We start from the raw sequence: 22,106 nt of genomic DNA on the forward strand, positions 1-22,106 counted from the left end.
ATCTGCTGGAGAAGGGATAGGCTACCCACTCCAGTATTCTTGGGCTTCCCTGGTGGCTCAGCTGGTAAAGAATCTGCCTGCAATGTGGGAGACCTGGGTTTGATTGCTGGGTTGGGAAGATCCCCTGGAGAAGGGAAAGGCTACCCACTCCAGTATTCTGTCCTGGAGAATTCTATGGACTGTATAGTTCCTGGTGTCAAAGAGGAGGACACGACGGAGTGACTTTCACCATACAATCACAAGTTGGTTCCCTGTGCAAGTGATTCTCAGCCAGGAAGAGTTCTGAGTCTGGAGAAATCAGCGTGACGAGTTCCATGTTCACCCCAGGGTCTCTGGGGTGGAACTCCTCTGAAAAATGCACAGCACTCTTTTGGGGATGGTTTGGTCAATGTTTACGGAGTGACTTCTAGGTATATCCCTCATTAGGAATGAGAAACATGTACCAGCTAATGGATGGTGCGCTAAGCATCCCTTCACTTAGGAGGCGGGGAAACAGGTGGGATTAGTTACCAGACCAGTCCTGGTTAACTAGAGGGCTGGTAGGGCCCACTTCTGGGCTTCCCAGGTGGCGCTAGTCGTAAAGAACCCACCTGCTAATGCAGGAGACTTGGGTTCAATCTCTGGCTCAGGAAGATCCCCAGAGGAGGGCATGGCAACCCACTCTTGCCTGGAGAATGTCATGGACAGAGGAGCCTGGAGGGCTACAGTCTACAGGGTGGCAAAGGGTCAGACATGGCTGAAGCGACTCAGCACGCACACACAAGGGCCCACTTCTGAGTCCTAAGCCTCCATTCCAATGTGCTCCTTCATGCTCCGCTATGTCCTTCCCCTAGTTCAACCTCAATTGCTCCCTTACAGAAGGACTGGTACCTGGCAGCTCTAGTGCTTCTCTTAGCGACTGCAGGATCTGCTCCAGCTGCTGGGAGAGGGTGGTGTGGCTGACTACACAGTCCTCGGTGAGGCTGGGCCAACACATCTGAAGCAGCTCAGCAATGCTGCACCGTGGGGGACCTCCTCCTTTATCCTCTCCACTTTCTATGGAGAGCAAAAGAGAAAGAAAAAGTCAGGTCTGATGCTGACCCAATGTTCCGAGTTCAGGAGATTGAAAAAAAGGTGGTTAAGCAGCTCACCTGATTTGATTTGCCCGGCTGACACAAGTGGGTAATTGAGAATCTTACTGATCTGCTGAAGAACGCCTGGAAAACCTCGAATGCCATCAGCATTGACGAATACGTGGTCTAGCTGGCGACCTGGTAATGGATGAATCAAGAGGGAATGCAGAAAAAACATAAAGTACTTTCAGAGATTGAAAGTCCTGTATTTATGTGTAAAGTTTTATCTCCTTCAATACTAAGGGGGAGGTAGATGCTGTGCTGGTTGAGTAGACCAGTAAACCTGGTGTATTCCATGCTTGTGGTTCCAGATAGCCCTGGGCTATCTGTGGCAAGATGCCTCAGCTGTCCACAGCAGCAGACCCAGAAGCTCTGGTATTCCTGGGGAATTGCTGTCCCAAGTCAACCAGGCACTTCCTGTGGATCTGCCTTGGTACTTTTCTTAGTTGAGAATTTGAGCTGGGATCCAGTCTCGTCTAATTGTTTTAAATGGTATCCTGATACCCTGACTAGACTATAAAGAACTTTATGTAGAGATTATTCCTTATACCTCTCTTATGCTCCATAAACTTCAGATAATCTGGAAATGCAGTAGGTACTAAATTAATTCTTGATTGGCATGAAACTAGTTGGCCTGAATATTATATAATCTTCATTCATTTTAGTATATAAGTGCTAGACGAGGGGGAAGTAAACTGTTCAGTAAAAACAGCATTGTGTATGCCATAGTACACTTTCTTAGAAGGACTATGTCAGCATTAAAGGATTTCAAGCCAACAGCTCAGAAGTGATTTGGAAGGGCGTGCATGAAAGAGTTAACACAGAAGGCCTGAGACTGCTATCCTCAGAAAGGCCTGCTGGCAAGGCTGGTCCTTGGCTGGCATCTCCGAACTTGACTGGTAGATGCTTTTCTACACTGACAAAATTTTCCCTAAATGATGGAAGTGACTGTGCCCAAACTGTTTGTACAGTGTGGTTTACACTGAACACCTGCCTTCCTTCAGAGAGTTTGGAAGTTTGGTACATGTTGGGCAGAAGGTGCCTTTGTCACCAGCCCCCAATAAAAACCCTGGGCACTGGGTCACCGATGAGCTTCCAGTAGACAACATTTCACATTTGTTTATTGTCACAATTTACTGCTGGAGGAGTTCAGTATGTCCCGTGTGACTCCAGTGGGAGAGAATTCCTGGACGTCTATGTCTGGTTTCCTCCAAACTTTATCCCATGAGCCTTTTCCCTTTGCTAATTTTGCTTTGTGTCCTTTCGATGATATAATTTGTAGCCATGAGTAGGACTGTATGCTGAGTCCTGTGAGCTCTCCCAGCGAATCACTGAACCCAGGGATAGATACTCATATCACACCTGTTCACCATTCCTCCCTCCGTATTACTCAGAATACGTTCCTTTTTCTCTGCCTCGTCAGTCCTTCCAGTGTTGGGTGTGTGTATCAAGGATGGGTGGGGAGTGACACTTTGGCTAATTCTTTCTTCACATTCCTCTACCTTCACTCCTCTAAGGATTCCATAGACACATTCTGGGATATTATTAACCTCAAGGTACAATCCTCCCCTTAACTGTGATCCACTAAAATTTCCCCTTATACCTGGTGTACAAGTTTGAGACCCAGGTTTAAAGTTAAGTGGGATTCACTGTGGAGGAGGTATGCAGTTTAGGGGCACAAATTCCATTTGTACCATTTTTGGAAGGCAACTATATTCACCACTGTATCACCAATGCCATTTGAACCAGTTTTGAATGTTTATCTCTTCCTTGAGTTTATCTATAAACCAGAAGAAAATTTCCCCAAATGACTGTAGACTATTATGTCTGTTAAGAAGGTGAGATTCTTGGGCTTTCCTGGTGGCTCAGTGGTAAAGAATCCACCTGCCAATGCATGAGACACGGGTTTGATTCCTGATCTGGGAAGATCCCACATCAGTTCAGTTCAGTTCAGTCACTCAGTCGTGTCCGACTCTTTGCGACCCCATGAATCACTGCACGCCAGGCCTCCCTGTCCATCACCAACTCCTGGAGTTCACTCAGACTCACATCCATCAAGTCAGTGATGCCATCCAGCCATCTCATCCTCTGTCGTCCCCTTCTCCTTCTGCCCCCAATCCCTCCCAGCATCACAGTCTTTTTCAATGAGTCAACTCTTTGCATGAGGTGGCCAAAGTACTGGAGTTTCAGAGCAAATAAGCCCTCATGTCACAACTATTGAGTCTGTGCTCTAGAGCCAGGGAGCTACAACTACTGAATCCCTCACGTGCTACAGCCTACGCTCTGCAATAAGAGAAGCCACTGTAACGAGAAGGCCAAGCACTGCACCTAGAGAGTAGCCTGGCTCTCTGCAACTAGAGAAACAGTGAAGACCCAGCACAGCCAAAAATAAAATAAATTAAAAAGAAAAGAAGGCAAGACTCTCAATAGACTAGTCACCAGAATGGACATGAAGAAATAAAGAAACAATCCTTTCTCCTTGTCTCTCCTTCCCCAGTAACTTTCTTCCTGTACAATTATCAAGCATCTCAGAACAAAGGGGTCATGTGAAAGAAGCATACTCACCCTGACTCTCAAGGCTGCTGTTAAGGCGCCGTTCAGCTGTTTCTAAGAGCTGCTTGCCGGTTTTCCAGAGCTGGCACTGGGAACAAGCCAGGTCAAATGCAGCCATGGCGGGCGGGCTGAGGTCTTCCAGAACCTCTTTCAGGGGAGCAGTGAGCTCCATTGGGCTACTGCTTATCCAAAAGTCCTCCTGGAGCGTGGGGATGGGGTCTCCAGAGGTGCTGAGCAGCTTGTCAGTCACATCAGAGATGGAATAAAATACCATCCCTGGACACCCAGCGGTTGGGGGTAAAAGGCAAGAGGTTAAAATGATGCTCACTACCACTTTTATTTTGAGAAGTAGTTATAAGGTCAGGAGGAGTAAGGGTTTCTTCCAGATTGGGCCTCAAAGTAGGCTGAGAAAGAATGTGGTAGGTCTGTGTGTTCTCATCTGAAAAGATCTCTAAAATATATTGCTAAAAAACCAAAGCAGAAAATAGTACTTGTTATAAAAGCCCATTCTTATTAAAAACAAAAAGCATATGCATATATTCTTTTGAATCTGTAAAGAAAATTTCTGGGAGCATATAGAAGGGGCAGTGTGTGATGGTAACTTGATATATACACCCTAGATCGGCAAAAGATGTAAAAACATGGGACAAGATTCCACTTTCAAGAAACAATGAAAGGATGAGCTCTTTCTGCACTATAGCCAAGGTTGGGCCTGGAGATCTGAGAATCCCAGGCTATAGATTTTGGACAAAACTTCTTCACTTTTTAGGAACGTAAAATAATCCCTGAATAACTACATGGGAAGAAGATACAGTAATCAATTCCCCAAAGCTCAAGATAATGGCCATCAAAACCCATGGTGGAAACTGCACTCACAATCCTCAGTATAAGTCACGTAGGAGAGGCTTAATGGAACAGTTTGAGTGGCAGGTAAGTGACCCTTGTGGTCAGCAAAGTTGGCCATAGCTAGAAAATGACTTGGGGGGTGTCAGGACTGCTGTTCTTCAAGGCAAGCGTCCTGCCCTGGGCTTCTGTCATCTTCACACTGAGCCTCTGGTTTGGGCAATTTCTCGCCCACACCCTCCTCCCCCCAACTCCCTCAGCACCCAACAAGAGGGAAGCCAGACCTGCGGCCGCAGCGCTGCCGATGGCCTGCAGGGTGGAGCGGCCACTTCCTGTTCTTCGGATGGTGCTGCTGCCCCCGTCTGAGTTCTGGTTTTCAATTTTATGTTCTACTCGGGCCAGCTCCTGGATCACCTCCTGGTAGCGCTCCATGAACATCAGCTCCCCAGAACTGTGTGAAGACTTCAGGTTGAAGGTGAACACCACCTGTCACAGGAGAGAGAAAGGAGTGTGGCTTTCGGTGGGCCTGCTGGAGTGGGGAGAGTCTACAGATCTGAAATCTTGCCAGTCATCAGCCGCTGGCCCTGAGACAGCTGCTTTGCGGGGCTGGAAGAGTGCTGGATATGCAGAGAGTAAATCAAACGTAGAAATAACTCATAAAAGTCAGCAAGAGAGTCACCAGAGCCCAGCAGAATATAGGCAAATGATGTGGACAATTTCAAAGAGAAAATGCACGTGACTAATACACTGATGGAAAAATGCCTCCCCTTCCAAGTAGGATTCCTGTATTTCTCACAGCCTGCACACAATCCTCTTAACATTCCAGGAGGCAGCACAAGCAGGTATTACATTGAACTCCAGTTTTCAGGTGAGGATATCAAAGCTCAGAGAGAGTAGCTCAGAGGGAGTAATTTCCGATTTTTAAATTTGAAATTCAGAGAATTTAAAAGTCATCCTACTGTGCATCTATCATAAGGACAAAGTGTAAAAATAAACTCTCAGGGGGTGGTGGTAGAATGAACTGTCACAATCTTTTTTGAAAAGCAATTTGGCAATCTATGGAGCTTTAAAAATGTTTATATTCTTTGACTCAGTCATTTTTAAGAGAAACTTCAAGGAAAAAATTCCAAAGTCTTAATGTGTAAAGGTGATAATCTTTACACTAGTTAATTACAATGATTACAGGATTGAAAATAATGGTCAAACACAGCTACATGATCAGATACAGAGCAAATACTTGTAAAAAAGGCACTAAAATTTTAGATTTAAAGTGATCTTGGCTCTATATAGAGGTCACATATATTTCAAAAAGACATTGGCAAAAAATATACTTTTATCTTTAGTATTGGTTGCTCTGGATAATAAGATTAAAACTAGTTTTATTTTCTGGTTAATACGTTTTGGCATTTTCTTATATGCACAACTTGCTTTGTAACCAGGTTGAAAAACTTCTATTAAAAAAGAAAAAAAGAAAAGAAAAACTCAAATTCTCAGAAAAGGAAGTGAGCACTTTAGTGGTAAAGCATCGGGGACCTCATAACTGACTTCTTGATTTGGGTGTCAGAAAGAACTGGCATTCTATTTCTTGTTAAAAATGGTCTGCACAGTGATTTCTAACTATATAAAACCACATATATGTTCAGAGAAGGACTACAAGGAAAGATATAACAATCTTTCAATGTTTTGATTGCTGCCCGATATTTTATCTTGCTAAAACACCATTTAAGAAAACAAATGATTCAACAGCTTAAATCTCCCCCTGGCTGGATCTTGAAATCCACAGTGCTCAAGATGGGGTTCCATACATGCAAACTCCCTCCTGCTTCTCCTGCTGGAATTGCGCCCTCGGTGCACCCAAGGGCTCTGGCTGCACACACATCCGCCTCTACCTGTGGCCCCGCGGGTCCCGGACGGTAAAAGGCTGCCCTAGCGCTCCTTCCTGTGACGAGGTAAGGCTGAGGCTCCTAACACCTGTTGCACAAGACCCCGCCTTACCTGGTGGGCTTCTGCAAAGTTCCCCCGGAGGATGCAGGATGCCAGCAGTGACTCAGGTGGGGAGAACATCATGGGGATGAGTGAACTGTGAGGTTGGGGCTGCAGTCGGCCCTCCAGCTCATTCTTCCCAGACGAAGCACTCAGACTTCCCTCTGTTGGGACACAGGAACATGGGCGGCCATAGAAGGGACAGAAATTGAGGACAAACTATTCTGTCAACTGCTGCCAAACTCCTATCCTTCTCAAAGTCCTCTAAAAGGGCTGTAAATAGATTTTGATTTTTCCTCAAATGAAGGGCACACCTATGCTATCATCTTCTTCTCTTCTTCTTAAATTTGAAGTATAGTTGAAGTATAGTTAATATTGCATTACTTTCAGGCGCACAGAAAGTGGTTTGGTTATATATACTCTTTTTAAAAATTCTTTTCCATTACTGGTTATTATAAGATAATAAGTATAGTTCCCTGTGCTACCTACCCAGCAAATCCTTGTCTATTTTACATATGGTAGTGTGTATCTGTTAATATGCTATCATCTTTAAATATAAGACTTGTGTACCAACTACTTTCCTTGGGTGTTTACTTCTGTTTCTCTCTACTGATGGGTAACTCAGCTGATAGAGAAATAGCCCCTTCACTGCTGAACACAAGCAAGAACTGCTCAGTCCAAGGTTTCACACCGGGGGGTATGACAACTCTATCAGGGCAAAGTTACGGGAAGTTGGCAACTGGTAGGGACACTGATACCTGAAGTACTTGTGCTCAGTTCACTACTCGTATTTTCCAGGGATGATTTGGAACCTTTGTCCCGGTCATCTAGAGGTATTAGGAAGAAACAGAGAAAATCAACCATCAATACCTTACAGTGCAGAAAGTGGGGGGTTGGCTTGAAAGCTGAGATCTAGGTAGAGTGAAAAGATAATGAGTAGTTACTACCCCAGTGGCTTCTTCTACAGCAAAACACCAAGTTCCTATGGACCTATATATATATATATATATAATTTTTTCCCCCCAGGGGTGAGTCTTTATTCCTTTTAGCTGAGCTGTATTGCTCCCCTTGCAGGGAGCAGAATTTCCTCCTATCTCAGTCCAGCTGCTCCTTCTGAGTGCCCTGAGAAACGGGGATCCATCTTCCTAGTCTCATTCTAGAAGGCTCCAGGCTTCCTCAGCTGATGGTCCGCCTCCCCTCCAGCACAAAGATACACCTAGCAACAAGCTCCAGGGAGGGGTGCTGGCCCTGGCAGAGGAGCAGGGTCAGGAACTGGGGTGAGAGAAGCGACTCAGAGTCTGGCTGAAGATGCTAGAGCAGCAGCTGCAGGGATGGGCCCAAGAGGTGAGAGAGAAAGCCCTGGCTGGACCCCTTCCTGGGCACACTGATGGCCCCAGGGCGGGCTTAATATGACCCCAGTGCTCATTTGGGTAGAAGCTTATACCAGTGGTTAACAAGCTCTGGGTCTCAGAGCCCCAGGAGCTTTCAAATTACTTCTAGGGGTCACCGACCCTCATCTGCCCACTAAGCACTGTCAACAGTCTTAAAAAAATAAACACAGTCAAAAAAACAAAAAGAGTCAAAAATAGTAAAATAAATAAATAAATAAATAAAAGCACAACTATTATAGCCAGGAAGCAGTAGGGTGCCAAAGAGGGTCACAAAAGTTTTCGGACATAGGAAAGGTGGTCCTAGTGCTTGAAAGAGTAGGGAACCAAAGTATAAGGCCAGGCAGGCTGAAGACTACGATATTGAAAGCCCTGGAGAAAAAGCATCTTCTTCTCAACACTTCCTTTCCTGAAGTGCTGGGGCTTTCAAGGGAAGCTTGCTATTCCTTGCTGTGATCAATATGTAATTCGAGGATAATGTCAGGCCACGTAAGGCAGCCTCCTTGGCTTACTGTGGGGAAGGGACAGACAGCTGTAGGAAAGAGAAAATGAACTATGCATCTGGGGTTGGATCAGCCAGGTGAATGCAAACTATGCCTTTTGACTCCAATTAACTGAGTCACTTAAGGGGCTCAGCCTGTAAGTTTTCTATGTTTCTCTCTCCGTATCTTCCAGCCTGGCCAGGATGCTTGCATCTCTCATTGCCACTTATCTAAAGCCAACTCATTTGTCCATGTTTGGTTCAATAGTCAACTCTTTTCTAAAACCTGTTTCTCTGCCTTTTCAGGCTATGCTGACCTTCCCTTCCATGAGATCTCTTCTGTTTCCAGGCCATGCCACTGGGCAGTTTAAGTTTTTCATGGGTATTGTCTATGCAGGTAAATTATAAATTCTTCAAAGGCAAAGTCCTGGTTTATGCCTCTTTCACCTCTCTCAAAATACCCAGTATTTTTTAGGGCACAGTGAACTATTTAAGAATTACCTGTTAATTATTTAAAAATGAACAAAAATCATAATGGAATATGACTATCCAAAATTTAATGCTTCTGTATAATGCTCAATAGACAAAATGCAGCAAAGCTTGTAGCACATAATGACAAAATATTTTCCTTCAGGTATAAAGAGCTTCTTACAATTCAACAAGAAAGACAAACCCAATAGAAAATATGGACCTGAGACTGAAAATTATACACAGCTAATAAATATATGAAAAGACACAATCTCAAACTAAAAATTAGTATTAAACTGATGATACACTATTACTATACTAATCATATTGGCGAAGATTAATACTACTTTTTTTTTGATACTGCTCACTTTTGATGAGTGTATATTTAAACAGGCTTTTATATACAGATGGTGGGAATGTAAATTGGCCTGCCTTTTTGGGGGGTGATTTGTTACATCTGTATTTTGTACCCACATATACTTTGACTTTCTGTTAAACTGCTGTCTATATTATAGATATATTCATACAAGTATGCACACACATACATACAGGGTTGTTTACTGTAGCATTGTTTATAGGAGCAAAAAACTAGAAACAACTTAAATGCCCACAAAAGGGTATGTAGGACAATGGACTCCTAAGCAGTCTTTAAAATAAGTGAAGTGACTTCTCAATATGGAGTATGATACATTTACATATGCAAGAGGATGTAAGTGAAAAAAGAAAGTTGCAGCTCTTGATATATAGTAACAATGAATCTATATATCTTCCCAGGTGGCACTAGTGGTAAGGAACCTGCCTGCCAATGCAGGAGATGCAAGAGACTCAAGTTTGATCCCTGGGTTCGGAAGATCCCCTGGAGGAGGGCACAGCAACCCAGTTGAGTATTCTTGTCTGGAGAATCCCGTCAACAGAGAAGCCTGGAGGGCTATGGTCCATAGGATCACAAAGGTGGACACAACTGCAGCAATCTGGGGCACATATATATAAAATGATATATATGCTTGCAGGGAGTGGGATTAGGATAATCTTAGACCACTTTTGTTTGCACTTTATCTGGAATTGCTCTAAGATACTTTATCTTTGGGTAGTCCAGTGGTTAAAGACTCTACATTCCCAGCGCAGGGGGCCCAGGTTGGATCCCTGGTCAGGGACCTAGATCCCACATGCCACCACTAAGACCTAGCACAGACAAATAAATAAATAACAATTTGAAAAAAGATACTTAAAGAATTGCTTGACTGTTTTATCTTTAATACTAGACAAGCAGCAATACACCATCTGCCTGGTGCATGGGATGGAGGCAGGGGGAGAGCTCTTTGGATTACCTGCCCGGCTCTTTCTTGTCCGACGACCCCGGCGGAGACTGGGGTGCTGTGTGGTGATGGGTCGGTATCTTCGGGAGGGTTGTTCCTCTGGAACAGCAAACCCAGTGGGTCATATGGGAGGGTGATCAATCTTTTTTCTAACTGATGTATCACTGCTGCTATACAGTATTATATAAGTTACAGGTTATATATAATATATAATGTAATATTGTATGTTACAGTTGCACAATATAGTGATTCACAATTTTTAAAAGTTATGCTCCATTTATAGTTATAAAATGTTGGACCTATACCCTGTGTTGTACGATATATCCTTGTAGCTTATTTTATACCTAACCGTTTGTACCTCTTACTCCCCTACTGCCCCTCCTCCCTTCGAGGGTTACCAGTTTTGAGTTGGTGCACCTCCTGGGGTAATAACAGGGAAGATCTGAACCGGACTGTGAGCCGTGGAGCAGTCCCCGAGTTCTGACAGGGGTGGTTCTGGTGATGTGTCTGGAGCTAGTTGGCTCTATGCACTCCTAGTTCTCTCCCGTATTCCCGAGATGTTTCTTCCACCTCCCCTTCTGTTATCTCCTCTCACCTGAGCCCTGGATGCTGGTCACCACCTTGTACCTCCACTGGGCCTCCGAGAGAACCTTGGAGAACTGGTGCAGGCGACCCTGCAGTCCGTCTCTGCTGCCCGTGCCGCTCTGGCCTTCTGGCAGCTTTGGCTGCTCAGGGGGACCGTGGCTGCTCAGCTCATCCAGCTGCTCCTGGAGCAGCCTGAGGAAGGCCCCTATCGCAAATTCATCAGCCAGGAACCCACTGATACCGCTCGTAAAGTGCTTTAGGTCCAAAAAGCTGTGCCCGTGAGGCTCCGGGGAACTGTCTTTTGGCTCTGGCTTTGGACAGCTTGGAACTGTGTAGGCCAGGCTCCTGGCGGTACCCAGGGCACCCTGTTCTGACTTCCTCTCAGGCTGTGCTACGTGCTGAGGGCTCTCTGACGGGGACCTCAAACCCAGCGGGCCCTTCCCCTCAACATCATCGTCCTCAGCGTAGTCCTCGGGCAGGTGAGGCTCTGGGTGAAGATCGGCAGAGGTGATGAGGAGCAATGAGAAGATGTTTTCTAGAAGTTCCAGGCACAGAGAGTCAGGAATACTGCACAGATACTGTTGACACCTGGCCAGGTACGTTGAGAAGAGATCTGAAGCACCTGAATAGCATGGATAAGAGAAGAGGCCGGAGAAGGAAAGAGAGAGAATGCAAACATTAGAAAGAGTACTTGCCAGACTCAAACACTCTCCCAACTTTAACTCATTTCTTTGTAATGACTCAGGGAATTGTGGTTACAGTCAGAAGAATGAGAGACCGCTGAGCCATGTCTTCACGATTTGCAGAAAGATTTTGTTCCCTTAACTAAAAGCGCAGCTGACTGAGCACTCACAATTTTGTTTCTGCTTTTTGAAATTACATTATTCCTCATCTCGGAGAAGCACTCCATATTTCAGTTCCTACAATGAAGACAGCCTGGAGACTCCTTATCTCTCATTTCCCATTTTCATTCACTGTTACACTACAGGTGACCACAGGCTACCCAGATCGCTTAAGACATACTCACTGGTCAAAAATGACCATGCTTAGAGGTGAAGGTCTATTCCAAAGCTGCAAGGGAGAGATATTTGAAGGTAAGGAGTTGCAAGTTATTAAGAAAAATGGGAGAGAATAGGACAGAAGGTTCTTTCAAACTGTAGGCTGTGACCCAAGACACTGACTTCGCTGCATTTGAAAAATTGAAATAAAACAGAAAAATAATCTGGTGTGTGCTCTGTATGGAAGGGTGAGCAATGTTTCTTGAAAATTATTTCAATTTTGTGGTTGTTTAGTTGCTAAGTTGTGTCTCTTTTGTGATCTCCAAGGACTGTAGCCTACCAGGCTCCTGTCCGTGGGATTTCTCAGGCAAGAATACTGGAGTGGGTTGCAATTTCCTTCTCCAGGGGAGCTTCCCTACTCAAGAGATCGAACCTGCATCTCCTGTAGTGGCAGGCAGGTTCTTTACCACTGAGCCACCACGGCAGCCCTATTTCAGTTTATATGTTAAATATATACATACACATAAAAGCACAGATTATATACCTAGGTACAAACTGAAGTGATGTAAAATACTGTGGATTGAGTTAAAAAAAAAAAAGCATTTGGAAAACATGGTACTAGATCAGACTCTGAGAAGTTATACAAATCACTTGCTTTCTCCATGTCCCTTTGATTCACAGAGGCTGATACAAGGAAGAAATTAATCGTGGGCATAATAAAAGGCCATCTTCCAATCCTGGTGGAAAAGTATTCCCACGCAAAGAGCCTCCTGGGGCATGTTGTGGCCAGCTTCTGCCGGGGAAGTGGTGAGGGCGGTGCTGTACCTGGGGAGGAGAGAGGATCGTTCACGGGCTCTGCAACCGAGGCCAGGTCGTCAGAGGGGCCGCCTTTGCACTGCCGGCACTGTGAGTGCTGGTGTGAGTTGACGCACAGGGCATAGATGGCGTACTTCATGGCACAGAAGCTCCGGTAGAGAGTCAGGCTCTGACTCTGGCTCAGGTGTGCGGGGACGAGGGCGTCAGCTGAATCTGAATTGCAGAGAGAGACAGGCAGAACTTCAGGGTTGCTCTTTTTAGGCCAGGGCCACACTCGGGGCTGAAGCACAGAGATATCAAGCTACTAGACCCCTAAGTGTTCTTACCCTCTTTCTTTTTGGGCAGTGTGATGGGTATCTCTCTGGGTCTTGTTTCCTACTCAACAACAATGTCTAGTCCCCCTGTTTCCTTTTCCCCACCAACCTCCCCTCTACATGTCTGTTCAACCAGGTCTTCTGGCTATTTAACAAGTTTCCCCCTCGCATTTCTTAAAATACTTGTTTTTCCTTTTTTAAATAATTAAAACTTGTAAAAGTTTACTCTACTTTTAGAATGCTGCATTATCCAAGAGGAGGCTGAAAATGTGTTTAGATCAAGAAACAAGAGAGCAAAGGTAACACAAAATTTTTTAAAAAATTGATACTTTTAGGAAAGCCCCAAAGCAGACATCATGGGAAAAAAAATACAAACTCTGTGGAGATTCCTTTACACTTAATAATTTATATTTTTTAAATTAAAAAGTTATTTTGAACTTAGGAAGCAGGGTCCCATAATCTTTACAGACTCTCTAAACATCTTAATCTAGCCCAAATTATTTCCATATAAGTACAACCTGTTTAAAGAAATAAAGCAAAAAGAAGAAAAAAAATATCAGCCACAATCCTACCAGCTAAACACAACCACTGTTAGGTACATTCTGGTTTAACCCCTTTCATACTTTTGTGTACAAGTGTATGTGTTTAAGTTGAATGTGACAACATTTTGTATACAATTTACCTTTTCTACTTCTTACAAATCCCTTAGAGCATAAGCACTGGACTATGTTTCTTTATAAACTAAATCTCTGCTGGCTGCATATAGTTCTACCATATGAACCCTCTGTCTAGGCATATTCCTCAAGGGACACTGGAGTAGTTAGGGATGCTTTGCTACTACAATGTTGGAACAGGTTTCCTAGTGATCACTTTTCAGAAGCTTGGCCTTGCCAAGGTCAGGATAATAAACAGAACAAGATCAATATTGTTCTATGGCCTTGACCTTTTCATGGCATTACTGCCCAGAGCCAGGACTTGCAAGCGCCCAGAGAGGGAGTGGCTCCAACACTGTTGTGCCAGAAGCCACTCTTGCCTCAGCCTGTACTGTGTGACACGCTCAGTTGTGTCCAGCTCTTTGCAACCCCACGGACTGTAGCCTGCCAGGCTTCTCTGTCCATGGGGATTTTCCAGGCAAGAATACTGGAGTAGGTTGCCATGCCTACTTCAGGGGGTCTTCCCAACCAAGGGATCGAACCCATATCTCCCTCATTGTAGGCGGATTCTTTACCCTCTGAGCCACCAGGGAAGCCCAAGAATACTGGAGTGGGTATCCTATCCCTTCTCCAGGGGATCTTCTCGACCCAGGAATTGAACCGGTGTCTCCTGCATTGCAGGCAGATTCTTTACCAGCTGAGCTACCAGGGAAGCCCTGCCTCATCCTAGTCCAGCCCTATTATCACTCCTCTCTTGCCTCTTCCAAGTTCAAGATCTGAGTGTGTCCTGTGACAGAATTCAAATGCTTCTTTGGAAGATTTCTGTACCTGAATGTGGAAAATAGAGTTCCAGTTCTTTTAGGAAATCTGCTAAAGTTGTCTACATTTCTTAAAAAAAAAATAAAAGGGGAATGTAGTTAACACTAGCTGTAGAGTTAGTGGTAGGTCCTTTAAAAAAGTAAATGGTGGGGTGGGATGAATTGGGAGATTGGGATTGATGTACATACACTACCGATATTATGTATAAAAATAGGTAACTGGTGAGAACCTCCTAGAGAAGGAAATGGCAACCCATTCCAGTATTCTTGCCTGGGGAAATCCCATGACAGAGGAGCCTGGTGGGCTATAGTCCATGGGGTCACAGAGGCAGACACGACTGAGTGACAAACAGCAACAATGAGAACCTACTGTAGAGCACGGTGAACTCTACTCAATGCTCTGTGGTCACCTAGATGGGAAGGAAATCCCAAAAAGAGGGGATATATGTATACATATAGCTGACTCTGCTGTAAAGCAGAAACTAACATAACCTTGTAAAGTTATTATGCACCAATAAAAATTAATTTACAAAAGTAAAGCAAAGCAATATCTAGGCTGAAAGACATCTACTGCCATATGAAAATGTTTGTTTCTCTCAAAGGTTAAGTCCCTGGCCTGTGTAGTAGATTGAGACCAGAGTATCTTAGAATTTTTGAGGGCAGAAAGAAAGAGCTTGCTATGAGGGCTCTGAATTTATAGCAAAGATCTAAGGTTAAAGTAAGGCTTTGTTACTGTTTAAGGCAAGTGTTTCTTTGAAAAGAAAAACTCTAAAAAAGTTTGAAAAAGAATCTTCTAAGAGAAAAATCCTACCTGTTCAATAGACTATGAAGAAGATACAGGAGGGAAGGCAGGCACAAAATGTGCTATGAGACAGCTAATGGACCTTGGAGACTCACCAGGAACTGGCATAAATACTGCCAGTGACAATGCTGTGAATTCAGAGGGCAGTTCCTAATTCCATGGAATGAGGGTATGCTTGTGGTTCCTGAGCTGGATCCCTATGGGACTGCTCTCATAGGATTCCCTTGGCCTCACCTAGAAAGGGGAGGGTGTCCCATAATCTGATTGGGCAGATAGCACTAATTTAGAAGGTACCTGCTGGACCACCCATCTTGACAGATCCCAGCAATCATGCTAAATAAATCTTGTGCTAAAAGAAACATGTGTAATACTGTCCTGGGGGGAACCCTGCCTAGGTCACTCCTTCACCAACTCACCGTGCTCTTGCTGGGGGTCCTTGGCTGGCACCTTCTGTAGGAGCTTGAGAACATCTTCCTCCCTGAGGGCTGGAAGGTTTGTAAGGTGATGGAGAGAGTAGAGCACTGAGTGGCTGTCTCCACCATGTAAATGACACAAGAGATCTCTCTTTGGTATGGGGGTGCTGAAAGCAAAAATTGGGAGGATGGAAGGGGAGACAGTTTAAATAATTGCTTGAGAAAAGACCAGTCTCCGTTTCCTTTTATTCTTTCTCTCTGGCTTGTAACACCACAGGTTTCACTTCCCCAAACACTAAATTTCAGATGGACCATGACAGAGGATAGCATTTGTTTACCCTCAGGGAAGGACATCTATCAAACCAGCTTTTTACTTGTCTAGAAAGGATCTAGGAAGGGCCTTTGTGGTCAGCAAACTCTAAAAAGGGCTCGCAGTCTACGCTTCCTAATTTCTGCAACCTTCGTAGCTGAGATCCAACAGGAGCTTCTCTGCTTCTCTTTGAGTCAGGGACCCTCGCTACTTCCACCTCTGCTGGTAAGGTGGGTGAAGAACAAAACAGGAACTCAGATTTAGGGAGGACTACATGCATTGGAGAAGGAAATGGCAACCCACTCCAGTGTTCTTGCCTGGAGAATCCCAGGGATGGGGGAGCCTGGTGGGCTGCCATCTATGGGGTCGCAGAGTCGGCCACGACTGAAGCGACTTAGCAGCAAGGCTAAGTTTTCAGGAAAACACAGGACCTCACACACATTTCAGCAGGCAGTTGTTGAATAAAAATGTGACTTAAGATAACATGTAGCTAAGGATGCGGACCACACCCAAAAGCTGTGTGATTCTAGGCTTAACACTTACTTAACACTTCTGAGCTTCAGGGGTCCCACCTTTAAAATGAGGATAACTTTGGTGTCTATCTCACAGGATTAGGGTCAAACTCATTATGTAAAGGGCTTAAAGCAATCCCTGGTATACAGAAAGTGCTCAGGAAACACAAGCTTTTGTTTTTGTTATCATTGTCATCCTTAAATTATCCTCTAGTTATGACCTTGTGGCTGTAGTGAAGATCATCACTACTTATGTTTCTTTCCTGGTTTAACAGTTGGAAAAACTACTTGTTGTGGGTTTATACTGTCAACTCAAGACATTTATGGGGAAGATATGTTAAAAAGGCCACATGCGTAGATTGTGGGGTCAAGTGTGCCCAGTGTGGGAAGGGGGCTGGCGGTACAGAACCGTACCTGCTGTGCTGTACACACCACTCCAGGACCTCCAGGTGAGCCCACAGCCCATCGCAGGCATCCCTCAGGAGCTTATCACAGCCGTGGTCCTGCATTGATACAGGGGAAGAAAGAGATGCTGACTCAGGCACCTGGGGTCAGAGGCTGTGACCTACTTCAGGACCCTGCCCCAGCCCAAAGCCTCATCACACACATTTCTGGAGGAGCTTGGGCTGCAGCGTGAGTTACCTGGGTCCTGTGGAGTGTCTGGAGCAGGCTCTTGGCTGACGCTAGGCTCTGGCAGTGTGTCCAGCCCAGGAGCACAAGCAGTCTGCTGAGAGGCCTGAATTCTCTATTGAGCAGGCAGCCAAGACTTGGGAAGTCTTCCTCCTTCAGTAGGGTGAGTGCTGTCACCTAGAAGCCAAAGGAGAGGGCTAGAGGACTTGCTGCACATCAGGGTGAGAAGATTTTCCGTTTAGAAGGGAGGTTTCCAACAATGCCAGAAGTGCCAGTTGTTTAGAAAATGTTTACAGAAATACTAGACTGTAAGCTTCCTGAAGGCAGGGACTGACTTCTGTTGTATCTCCAGATCCTAGCATAGGATGTAGCAGACTAAGTTAATAAATAATTGTTGAATTAAACTTGAGCTCAGCTACAATCTAGAAGAAGGGTAGAGTAATTAGATTTCCCTGTCAATTAGGCGACATGTTGCTGCCACTGTCTCTTCTTCCTCACACCCTCCAGAAAGCTTACACATAGCTGCCCAAGGACAGATATGAAATGAAATGCTGGCAGTTCTAAATATGAATGATACTGGTTCTCAGAGCCTTCTGGAACTGTGAGATGGACACAAACTAGATGACTTACCACTAATTAAACTGCTTTGCATTGGACAGATGAATGGGCAAGAAAGGAAGAATGAAAAAAAAACCTGGAAAGGATCCCTGGGAACTTGTGTGATGGAGAATCACTGAGTTTGACTTACCAGGATCTGCTCGAGGAAGTGCTTGTTGTTGCTCAGGCAATAGAAATAGGCCAATTTCCAGGCGTGGGCTGGGTCAGGATCGGAGAACAAGGCTAGCATTGCCCGCTCAGGATCGAGAGGATCCGGTGGGACTGAAAATTAACACAGACAGCCCAACTGATGTGAGAGTTCACTCTTTCAAAAAGTTACACCAGATTTTCTACACTTCTGTCTTAAAGACTCTTTTCTTCTCTCAGTGTGTATGCTCAATTCATCAGTTATATCTAACTCTTTGCAACCCCATGGCTCCCCTGACCAGACTCCTCTGTCCATGGGATTTCCCAGGCAAGAATACTGGAATGGGTTGTTATTTCCTTCTCCAGAGGATCTTCCTGATGCAGGGATTGAACCTGCAACTTTTGTGGCTCCTGCATTGGCAGGTGGATTCTTTCCCACTAGCGCCACCTCTTTCCTGCTAGTGTATCATTTTTTCCCCCATCACTCCATCTTGACTACAAAATCCATGCTTTCACAAAGCACAGATGCCCATTTTTACAGAACCCTTGCCCATTTTTGCTTAGCTTCTCCCATTAGATTTCTAGAGCAACATGGAAGGCAGGGATTCAGAGGGGTTGGACAGGGTGGAATTGGCAACACAGGAGCTGGACAGGGACACACCTTTTCCCGAGGGCATGGCCTTCTCTGCGTAGGTGTGGCCATACAGGGACACCAGGTCCCGCCCGGCCTTGTGCAGCAGGCAGCCCAGCAGCCGCTCCTCCTGTAGGGGACTCCCCTCAGACCTGCAGGCCTCCAGCAGCTCCTCACACAGGAGACGCAGTTCAGCCCCGAGCGGCTCTGCAGGGCAGCGCAGTGTCTGCAGGGCCCCATAGATGGCATCGACTGTCCCTGGGGGCGCAGCGGTAGGGCCCCGCAAAGTTCGCAGTGCCTTTCGAATGAGGTCCACCAGTGCTTTCTGCAGAGGCCAGCCTCGGAGGCCCGCACCATCAACCTCCCCAAGCAGGAGCTCCAGCAGGGCCTGTGCGACCTGGGGGGCCTCCCTCAAGAGATCCCAGAGCACAGAGACAGCTTCTGAGCTGAGCCGAGGAGGCCAGCTCTCCTGCCTCAGGTTTCCATCAAGCACAGGGTCCACTCTGTCTTGTGCTAAGACCGCGTACAGCTCCTAAACAGAGGATGAAGAGAGAGATGGGTGGTATGTCCAGAATGTTATCACTTACAAGCCTTGATGTTTCCCTCTTTTCAGTGTACACATGCATGGATATATACAATAGTAGCAGTAGCAAACATTTCTGTAGTCGCTACTATGTGCCAGGTTCTTTAGACAGAAAAATTAATACTTAAAACCACCTTAGGAAGAAGACACTACTATTATCCTCAGTTTGAAGGTGTCCTCAAACTAGGGGGTTGAGGCAAAGAGAGATTTGTCCAAGGCCTCCATCCTCAAGCTAGTCTATCCACACTCATATCCCCATTGCCCCTGAAATGTACAATGCCACACTAAATCAGGGACTGCAAGTTCACAGACCAGGTAACAAATTTTTATAAGCACTTAAATTCAATTTTTAAAAGAACACTAGAGACTAGTTTTTAACTCTTGATCTAAATCCCAAGTAAGATTTCAGATACAGCCTGTTTTTTTTTTTTGATTTTTTTTTTCTTAACTTTTTATTTTATATTGGAATATAGCAGATTAACAATGTTGTGATAGTTTCAGGTGGACAGCAAAGGGACTCAGCCATACATATACATGTATCCAATCTTCCCCAAACTCCCCTCCTATCCAGGCTGCCACATAACATTGCAGATACAACCCATTTTTTAATCTTTCCATAAAACCTTCCGCAGTACATCCAACCCACACAACTCTCCCTCCTTACGGGGCTCAGTACCATATGGTTTAGTACATAATTGTGCTATGTGTATATTTCCTTCTTCCCCCACTAGACTGTAAGTCTTTAAAAGGCAAGATCTCTGGAGCCTATAATTTGTTTGGTAGGTTATTTCCCACTCTTCCTTCCTGTGGGTGGTGCTCAGGGATACTTCATTACCTGCCTCTGAGACAAAGGACCTTGAGTCCTAGTGAAGGTCCCTACCTTAAATCCTACTGTAAATATGTCCTTCATTAGCTGGTGGCCAGGTCATGAAGAAAATAAGCATTAAGCCTCAGAGCATCCCTCATGCACTAAAGGACAGATCTAGTTAAGATTCTGAATCTGCTCCCAGAAAGTGGTTGTGAGGATTAACTATAACATATTCAGTGCACCTGTTACAGAAAAAGGATTTTTTTTTTTTTTTCCCTTGTCTATGGGATTTTTCCAGTCAAGACTAATGCAGTGGGTTGCCATTTCCGTCCTCAGAGCTATACTTAGTATACTTAGTACTTCTGGCCAAAACATTTCTAGGAAGTCTACAATTAGATAAGATTTCCCTATCTCTAAATTTCCTTCAAGGGGCCTCCCCCTGGTCTGGCCTGAGAAAAGTGAACAGCCAACATTCTGAGGGCTTGTTTCTGCTGGATCCGTGAAAGCTGAGCTTCTTGAGTGACTGCACCCCTGGGCAGACAGAGCTGGGGCTCTCTCTCACCTTGAGGATGTCCTCTGAGATGTCACTTGGGAGGTCTTCTGACAATAAAAGAAACTCAAGTTTTCTCCGGAAGCCAGCTGGGAGTAACTTCTAGAAGAATCATAGGAAGGAAGCATAGAGATTAAGAATATGTTTTAAGGGAATTCCCTGACTTTCCAGTGGTTTCACTGTAGTGGGCCTTGGTCCAATCCCTGGCCAGGGATCTAAGATCCCCCACACCACATGGAGCAGCCAAAAAAAAAAGACTATATTTTAGCTGACAATTATAAGTAAGTACTTCTCTCTGGTTCAGCTTATTTCTATTTTCTCTAAGATAAAGTACTTTCTTTTTTGATAAAATGCTAAAAAAAAAATGCTTTTGACCATTATATTTCTAGGTATGTTTTCATTCAGACACTTTTCTTTATAAACAAAAACAGTTAAACTGAACATATACTCCCCTTAAATACTAACACTGAAATCCCACACTGATCAGCCTCAAATGCCAAGGCTTGCTCATTTCATGTGATTTTTTTCCTTTCTAACTTGAGGACCTTCTCCAAGAATCTTCCTTGTGGTGTCCCAAATACCCAGTTATGAGTAAGTTGGGATGGAATGGCCCATGTGATCCTTTTTTAGACCAACCCCCTATTTTTAATTTCCATTTTTAGTTAGAAAATTAAAGGGGGAGAGATCTAATGTTCATGAAACACTTATTTTGTGCCAGTTACTACGTGCCAAATTTTCACATGCTTTTAAAAAATCTCATTTAATTGCTAAATCAACAAACCTATGGCCTTGGGATGTTTTAAGACACAATCGTCAGTAAAGATGAAATGATTAGGAAGTATTTTCCAATCATTTCAAGCATGAAAAGGAAGATGTTTGTTAAAGAGACATGTCATCGGAGACTAATGCATAAAGGAGAGAAAGCTGACTTACTCTCTACCTGCTTATTTCACAATAACTTCCCTTCACCTGGTCCTTAAAACTAAAATGATAGTTCCCCTTTCTTTAGGCACAAATTCAAATACGATGAAAGTCTGGGACTAATCCTGACAAGCACTCTTTAAAACTAGAGACATCTGTAAATCTTGCAGCTGGTTAAATCTTCCAGAAGATGAGTTTTATTGAAAAGTCTCCTAAATCAAAGCAAGAAGCACCTGCAGGATTGTGTGTCTGTTAAGTGAAGTTTAGAACATAAGAGCACGCTTACTTTATTCTTGTGTCATTCATTACATCAGAGGCTAATAAGATCTAGTATGTTTTTGGTCCAAAATCCTTGTTACCATGCCCTCCCCTAATGCTCTACGCCACCTGAATCCATGCATAATGCTAGTGATTGGAAGGTGATAAAGAAAATTCATCTGGCAAGCTGAAAGTTAGTGATTCCACTGAGGACTAAGAGGAAGGAATAGATAATGCCAGAGAGCAGGCTCTTAATAAAAGAACTGGTTAAGATTTTAGGACTTTCATTTAAAGTCCTAAAGACTGACTAGCTTGTATTTTTCTACTGGTGAGGTTACTTTATGCCTCTGCAGGGTCATAAACATTTAACATTTGTAAAACAGGCAAGAATTTGCCCAGTGTTTCTAAGCACAGATTTTCTTCTTATAAAATCAAGGCCATGTTCAATGTAGAAAAATCAGAGAATACAAACAGGCAAATGAAAACACACATTCACAATACACACATACCCCAAATCTTTCAACTAAAGGAGAACTATAATTACAAGTGTATTCTAAGAGTATTCAGACCATTTTCTATATATGCATATAGGCATGCATAACAAACACTGTTTTCT

General features: G+C 44.3%; 1 protein-coding gene across 2 annotated transcripts in view; it reads right to left on the minus strand.

The window, feature by feature from the left end:
- Positions 1-22,106, minus strand: part of ZFYVE26 (zinc finger FYVE-type containing 26) — a 67,294-nt gene that overhangs the window by 40,161 nt on the left and 5,027 nt on the right. For both annotated transcript variants that reach the window (XM_052646359.1, XM_052646358.1), the window contains exons 4-18: positions 20,324-20,413; positions 18,401-18,902; positions 17,744-17,874; positions 17,008-17,172; positions 16,780-16,868; positions 15,547-15,710; positions 12,553-12,756; positions 10,740-11,351; positions 10,157-10,243; positions 7,250-7,318; positions 6,504-6,655; positions 4,793-4,994; positions 3,678-3,941; positions 1,131-1,250; positions 871-1,035 (exon numbers count right to left, since the gene is read on the minus strand). In XM_052646359.1, the coding sequence (XP_052502319.1) occupies positions 871-1,035; positions 1,131-1,250; positions 3,678-3,941; positions 4,793-4,994; positions 6,504-6,655; positions 7,250-7,318; positions 10,157-10,243; positions 10,740-11,351; positions 12,553-12,756; positions 15,547-15,710; positions 16,780-16,868; positions 17,008-17,172; positions 17,744-17,874; positions 18,401-18,902; positions 20,324-20,413 (3,016 nt within the window). The remainder of the gene's footprint in view (positions 1-870; positions 1,036-1,130; positions 1,251-3,677; positions 3,942-4,792; positions 4,995-6,503; positions 6,656-7,249; positions 7,319-10,156; positions 10,244-10,739; positions 11,352-12,552; positions 12,757-15,546; positions 15,711-16,779; positions 16,869-17,007; positions 17,173-17,743; positions 17,875-18,400; positions 18,903-20,323; positions 20,414-22,106) is intronic.

This window comes from Budorcas taxicolor, chromosome 10, assembly GCF_023091745.1.
Source record: "Budorcas taxicolor isolate Tak-1 chromosome 10, Takin1.1, whole genome shotgun sequence".
In the NCBI taxonomy this organism is placed as follows: Eukaryota; Metazoa; Chordata; class Mammalia; order Artiodactyla; family Bovidae; genus Budorcas; species Budorcas taxicolor.